Source organism: Camellia sinensis, chromosome 4 (assembly GCF_055761805.1).
Source record: "Camellia sinensis isolate YWXY chromosome 4, ASM5576180v1, whole genome shotgun sequence".
Classification (NCBI taxonomy): Eukaryota; Viridiplantae; Streptophyta; class Magnoliopsida; order Ericales; family Theaceae; genus Camellia; species Camellia sinensis.
Window position 1 is genome coordinate 165,435,911 of NC_138964.1, and position 7,348 is coordinate 165,443,258.

General features: G+C 37.1%; 1 protein-coding gene across 1 annotated transcript; it reads right to left on the minus strand.

The window, feature by feature from the left end:
• Positions 1-390: 390 nt before the first annotated feature.
• Positions 391-3,652, minus strand: LOC114273991 (protein MKS1). Its single transcript, XM_082923811.1, has 3 exons — positions 3,561-3,652; positions 2,435-2,492; positions 391-1,119 (listed from the first exon to the last, which is right to left on the minus strand). Exons 1-3 carry the CDS (start codon positions 3,650-3,652, stop codon positions 391-393), a joined length of 879 nt encoding a protein of 292 aa, XP_082779937.1.
• Between the last annotated feature and the right edge of the window lie 3,696 nt (positions 3,653-7,348).

Consider the following 7,348-nt stretch of genomic DNA (forward strand, 5'->3'; position numbering starts at 1 on the left):
AACCAAACCAAAATTCACGATCAATGGTCAATTTCATTAGAATACAATTTACAATTCACAAGAGTTTATGACAAAACAAAATGCCATTACATGAACCACAAAACAAAATCATATGGGATACAGCGCATTAACAGTCCCAGCCATATTCTAAGATCGCTCTAAGCGCGTATGAGAAGTTATTTAATAATATTAGAGTATAATTAGGTAGAGATAGATACAGACCTAGAATTGTGATACTCGATCAAACAGGTGACCAAATAATTGAGGACAATAATTTTCCCAATGTTTTAGTGGATTTTCTCTATCCTAAAGGAAATAAAACTAATAAATAATAAATAAACAAACTTTTAATAATTCCCCACTATCTCTCTCTCTCTAAAAAGAAGTCTGCTAAAAGTCAAGGAATGGATTGAGAAGATCAAATGATGAGGGAGAAGGTGAAACCATTGGAGCTGAAAACATGGTTGAAGGACTTGGCATGAACATGTTGCCATAAAGGAAAGGGCTTAGATCATCATGCTGCAAGAACGAAAGGGCATCATGTAGATGTGGGTCAGATGAAGCCGGAGAGAAGAACCCCGGCGATATTGGTGGTAGAGTCGCCGGAGCCGGAGATAAAATCCCCGGAATCTGACCCACACCCACTTCGACCCCTCCTTCGACCATCATACCCATAATAAGATCATTAGCCATGTCTTCTTCTTTTTCTTCTTCTCTCCTCCTCCTCTCCTTTGGATTTGGACTCGTTCTCTCCGTGGAAGCCAACCTAGCTGCCGGAGAGACATTCCCGTCCGCGGCGGCGGAAGCAGTGGTTGAGGCAGACGAGCCGGTGAGTCGTTGGACCAAAGACATGAAGTCGGTGACGGTCGTGTGGATCACTTTTGGAGACACAGCGTAGATAACCACCGGCTGTCGGTTCTGATCCTGCGGCGGCGGATCGGGTGGATGGTGGTGGTGGTGGTGGTGGTGGGCTGGTGGCGGTGGAGCTACCGGTGGCTTCTTGATCATGTGGGATTCGTTCCGGACTCTGAGTTGGGGCGGACGAGGCCCTTGTAACTGTACTTGTCTCCTGCTCGTCGGAGACGGGCTGTCCTCGCCGGAGGATTGGAGCGGCTGGGGCTGCATCACACAACAAATAATGATGGATTATCAATGGTCGTGGTTGGAGAGGGGGAAAAAAAAAAAAAGGAAAAGAAAAGGTTTTTGTGGAAAATAACTAGTCACGAAATGTTATCATTATATGTAGTAGACTAGTCAATATTTTTATCTTCAGTTCTCTAAATTTAATTTTTTTAAAATTAAATTTTTGATTTTGTATATTTTTTTATTTTTAGTAAATGTTTTTAAAATTTTAATTTTTTTTTATTTTTTTAGATACACTTTATTTAGATATAAATTTTTTAAAGAAAATTAATAAATATACAAAAATATAAAAAATGTATTGAATTTTTATTTTTATATATATATTTTTTTTGATGTTTAATGAATTTTTTAAAGATTTTTTTCGCAAATATTATACTTTTTAAGTGTACTATCGTATGCCCGTGCCTAAAAGTACAGTCTAAATAATGTTAGGATTAGAATATAATTGTAATCCCAATACTATATAAATTTGTTTTTTAATTTGATAAAATTACAAATTTATTTTAAAATTTTGGAGTTATCACAAAACTCTTCACGAAAATTCGCTTTTGCTTATATAATATATAGCTAGATAGATAGATGTGCCTCGCATATATACAATTTTCACGGACATACATACAATACTACTTTTGCCTATATAATTATATGGAAATTGTATGTATGTCCATAATGTCCTAATGTATTATGGGCATACAAACATTATATGGAAATATGTGTAAAATATATTGAACAAATAGAAGAAAATAAAATAAAAAAATAAATAGAGAGAAAAATAAAAACGGGAGAAAATAAAAAAAAATAAAAAATAAAAAAAAAAGAGAGAGTAATGTGGGATCATGGGATCATGAGATCATAGAAGGATGGTGAGAATGAGAAAAAGTAAGAAAGAGAAGAAGCAGGAAAATAAAAAATGTATATATAGGATATTTTTTAAAAAATATATTTCAGTCATTGTTTTATAATTTGAATAGATCTGAGACGTTCAAATGTCCTAGTAGGACAAATTCAAAAACCATCATGTTTTATTATCTAGATTTATATTAGGGATTGTATGGGGAGCAAATATTCCAACGAGCCCGTACTCCTTTCTTCCAAGCTCCCTGCCTGTTCGATCGACCTGCGAACACAACGGCGGTGAGTTACCCGGCGGTGTGTGGCCGAAAAACCCCTCCGACGGTCAAGTTAGCACACACTCAGGGATTGAGAGAGAGATGAGAGAGTTGAATGTCTAAGTGTATCTCACCAAATAATCATCTGCCCCAGCATGGGGGGAGCAAACACGCTTATATACCTTCTGCACCCCAAATCTACTCCCATTAATCTCTCGACCCGTGGTGCTGCTATTCCATCTGTCGGCACAAATCCAGCAATCACCACCTAACCAAACTGTCAAGATATCTTGGCGGATCCTGGCTGACCGGCGGAATCACCTCGGCCTCACACGGCCGTGCTGCCCTGCATGCCCGAATGGTCACTAGCCGAGCTTCACACCGACCGAGCTTAGTTGCATTCCGGTAGAGCCGAGCTCGAAATAGGTCACGCGGATAAAGCAAAGGCCTTCCTACCGAGCTAAAGGCGCGAGCCTTCCTGCCGAGCAACTTAAGTAGCACGGTTCCCACCTGTGCAAGTTCAAGTAGCTCGATCTTGGGCTTTAGCCAAGCAGCTCCATCTCCGTGCAAGCTCAAAGCTATCCTGACCCAAACGCGCTCGGCCTTCAACTTGCCCGGCCGTTACCATGGCCCATTTCCAGCTCATAAAATCTCCCTCTCAGGTATGATTAAAAATTTTAAAATTTACTTAAAAAATTAAAAGAATTCAATAAAAATATAAAAATAAAAAAATAAAATTTTTTGAAAAATAAATTTTAAAAAACTGAAACCAAACAAGAGAGTGATTGTTGTTTTCAAGTGAATGACCTGATTGCAGAAAAAGGACAATAAGTCAAAGGAAATGGAATGTGATGAAAAAAAAATAATAATAATCAGTTTAGTTCTAATATTTTGAATTTAATTTTTTTTAAATTGAATTTTTATTTTTTATTTTTAATATTTTACTTAAAATATTTATTTTTTAGATATATCTAATCTAAATGTACCTAAAAAATAAAATATTTAAAAAAAAAATTAAAAAAATTAATAAATATATAAGAATACAAAAATATATTGAATTTTTATTTATTTATTTTTGATATTTAGTAAATTTTTTTAAAAAAATTTACAAATATTATATTTGTCAATTGTATTTATATTATATCTTGAAATCCAAGCACCAGACGCCACCACCAATTCCACCCAACCAGCTTCAACCCTCCTTCGACCACGACAGTCCCTTTCCCGATCTCTAACCCTCATCCTTTTAAAGCCCTCTCTCTACCTCTTTTTTGCAACTCTGGACAACCATTACCACTGCCGACCAACATCTCCAATCCCTCTCCCCACATCACAGCCTTTCTCTCATTCCTCACTGCCACCTTTTTTTCACCATATACAACTATCAACGTTCCTCTCATACCCTCTGTTGTCTCTTCTAAAATCAAAATCCAAGGCCATGTTTGTTTAGCTCTCTGGAAGAGGGATTAGACTAATAGTCCGTAGGACCCATTTAAATAGTATTTGGCTCGGGATATGAGTGAATGGATTAACTATCTCCTTGGACTAGTAATCTCCCTATGTAGTAAGACTAACAAAGCTATGTGAGAGTTGTGATTAGAAATTAAGTGAGGGAATTAGTGAATTTTTAAATGATTTTTAAGCAAAAATTATATTTTTTAAAATAAAAAAATTATAATATTAAAAAAAAGTAAAAATTAAAAAAATATTAATTTTATATATTAATACTATCTATAGTATTATTAATCCAGTGGTGTACAGACAAAAATTCTTTAACCTACATTTCTAACCTAATACCACTATATTAATAATCTTCTCACTCAATCCTACCGTATTCTTAATCCCCTTTGTATGGACATAAAAAATACCATATTTGATGATAAAAAAATCGAACGAAAAAGATGATTAGCACTACCACGCGATCGCCATCTATAAGACAAAACACTCCCAGCCGTAGTCGGGAGCCCTCCGACGCCCAAGTTAGTGCTTTAATATTATCAAAATATTTAATAAACTAATTCACAGAGAGAAATTGTGTACCTTAATCCATGGGGGTGGCCTATTTATAATATCCAGTGATTTGCCTCACAAGTAGTTTTAATGTTCCAGAAATCCTATCTCAAATAATCTCTAGTTGTTCAAGATTTCTATATCGATAAGATTTCATGTCTTGATGAGCTTTGCATAACATAAAACACTAATGTAGTGTTTGATAAGAATTTGACAACGGTCCACGTGACAATGCCTAGACCCACATAATTCTTGTAGTTATTTTATTCCCTCCCAATTTCCTCAAAGCTTTCATTTTCTTTGAACCCAGTGAAAGAGTGGAAGCTTTCTGTTGTTCTGATAAAAATAGTCATGTAATAATGCTTAGCTAAAACCATACATGGGTGTTAGGGCTTATTTCAAAATGCATAACCTTAGTAGGACTTATTCTGAAAATGTCTAGTTTTGCTGAAACTTATTCCAAGAATGCCTAATCTCGTTAGGACTTATTCTGAAAATGCCTAATCTCATTAGGAACTACCAAAACACTAGCAAAACCCGCTCAGCAAGGAATCACACTGCTGAACAAACCACCAACCTACTCTGCAAAGATTTTCAAAGTTGGTCAAGCCTGTCAACCCACTTCTCCAAGTAAAACCCACTCGACAAAGATTTTCTAAGTTAGTCAAAACTGCCAACCTACTTTCCCAAGCAAAACCGTTCTACAACCCTACATTTTTGCCTTCAACGTATATATCCCGTACACTCAAACGATTTCAGCTACTGTTCACCCTCTTCGTTCACAAACCCTAAACTCAGTACTCTATTTCTTCCTCCCATCGAAGTACAATCCAATACATTCGAGTTCGTAATCATATGAGGAGGCGTTCTTTCTATGTCTCACCGAGCAGACTAACTCAGTTTACACTAACCTTGTCAACTTTCTTTGGTCGAGATAACTATCTTACTTCAAAAGTTTAAAAATTTGTTGGTCAAATTTGCCAACCCGTGTTGGTCGTGATAACCATCTCGGTCAAATAGTTCGAAAAAGTTTGTCAAAGCTGCCAACTTTCCTTAGCCAAGATAACTGTCATCTCAGGTAAAGAGTTCAAAAAATTGTTGGTCAAACATGCCAAACTACTTTGGCCGAGATAACCATCTCGATCAAAGAGTGCAAAAAGTTGTTGGTCAACTTGCCAACCTTCTTTGGCCGAGATAACCATCTCGGTCAAAGAGTGCAAAAAGTTACTGGTCAAACCTGTCAAGCTTCTTTGGTCGAGGTAACCATCTCGGTCAAAAAGTGCAAAAATTTGTTGGTCAAACCAACTAACTTTCTTTGGCTGAGGTAACCATCTCATCATTTTTGACCCAAATAATTTATTCAAATATATTCTAAATCCAGCAACATATCTGACCAATTTACACGCTTGGTATATAAAAAATTTTCGTGGTCAGAGTAATAATACATAAAATCCATACTCCATAGACATCCAAAATCTGACACAATACATAATAAAATATTTTCATGCACAGAGTAATAATACATAAAATCCATGCTCCGCGGATAATAAAAATCAAAGGTAATAACCGACAATAATGCATATAAAATTTGCAAAGTAGGTTATGATTACCAACAATGCCTGTCGCTGAGAAATGAAATAATTAAGTTATGCATTATTCTAAGCAGCCTACTAGGTAATTCACTTTCACAAATGAACAATTGTAAACCCAAGAGTTTTTGTTTTTTTTTTTTTGCAAGATCTGATGTATCGTTCTATTTTGTATAATGTGTAGCCGAGGCCATTGATCCACTATGTATTGTTGACGATCCTTGTGACGAAGGCCCTGTCCTTATCCAGAAAAAAGCTTATGATTGCATAACATTGAGTGAAACACACTAGAGATCGTCCACGTTGCCGTCGTTACCAACACCATTTGATAAAGAAAAAATGATTTGCATGATCATGTTTCCAAGATTGAGAAATAGTTGGCAGGAGATATCCAATTCATGAATATTTTATGATAGAATGAATACAATTTCGAAGAGTGCAATCATGCACACCCAATAGTTTGTGTGTGGGTGATTTTCCGACCACACTGCCCGTTTAGTAATCAGTTGGAGAGCACTGGCAGAATAGATGGCTTTAGCTAACCTGTAACAGAAAGAAAAGGCTCCAGCGGTGGTTCTTCCATCCGGGGGCACTCCGACAATCAAGTCAGTATATCTCTCAAAGATAATCAAGTGCTAAACTTATTGCTCAAAACATAAATTGCGTACCTTAGACCCATGGGGGTGCCTCTCTTTTATAGTTTACTCAATCCAAGTCCTACTAGAAGCCTGACTTCTATGGACTCCAATTTAGTGCTTACTTTGGATTCCTCAAGAGATAAAGATAAACTCTTTAAGAGCTTTATCCTTATCTTAGCAAAGTCTTCTCTTTACTCTAGGACTCCTGTCCCTTATCTTTTATCCATTTATCTCGGATTCCGATATCTTCGGAGATAACCTCGGCCTCGTCAAGATAACCTCGGCGTCACAACCAGGACGCGTGCAACTTCGGCTGACATGTCGGCGTCACCATGCCTCATGTTGGTATTTCAGAAAATGCATCCCCACAACTGCCCCCTAGGTTCTATTACCTCGGCATTCTGAGGTGATGCAACCTATATCGATATCTCTTTCTATACACTGGCTTACAAACTCTTCAGCCGAGATCATTTATTTCCAGCCGACATGTTCTCTTCGGAGAACAAGAATTCCAGTGATCTTTTTCATATGTGTGAGCTGTCACGCATCATTTACTCAACCGTTTCTCTTACGCGTCTTTTCCTTATTGGTTCGTGTTTGTGACGCGCTTATAAACCACGTTTTTTCTGCGCACGCCGCCTGACGTATACGCTGCTCCAGGCGCATTGATTACCTTTTGCCGCCGTTTTTGGTTTTTGACAAAAACTCTTCCTTCTTCTTTCCTTTCTTCGCTATTGCATTTGCTTTTTCTCTCTCTAAACTCGTTCTTTCGAATCCGTCATTGCTAAGGCTCCAAGCTCTGTATTTGTCTTCCTGGTGGAACTTTCGTTGTTTTGCCACATCTGTAACTACCAACTGA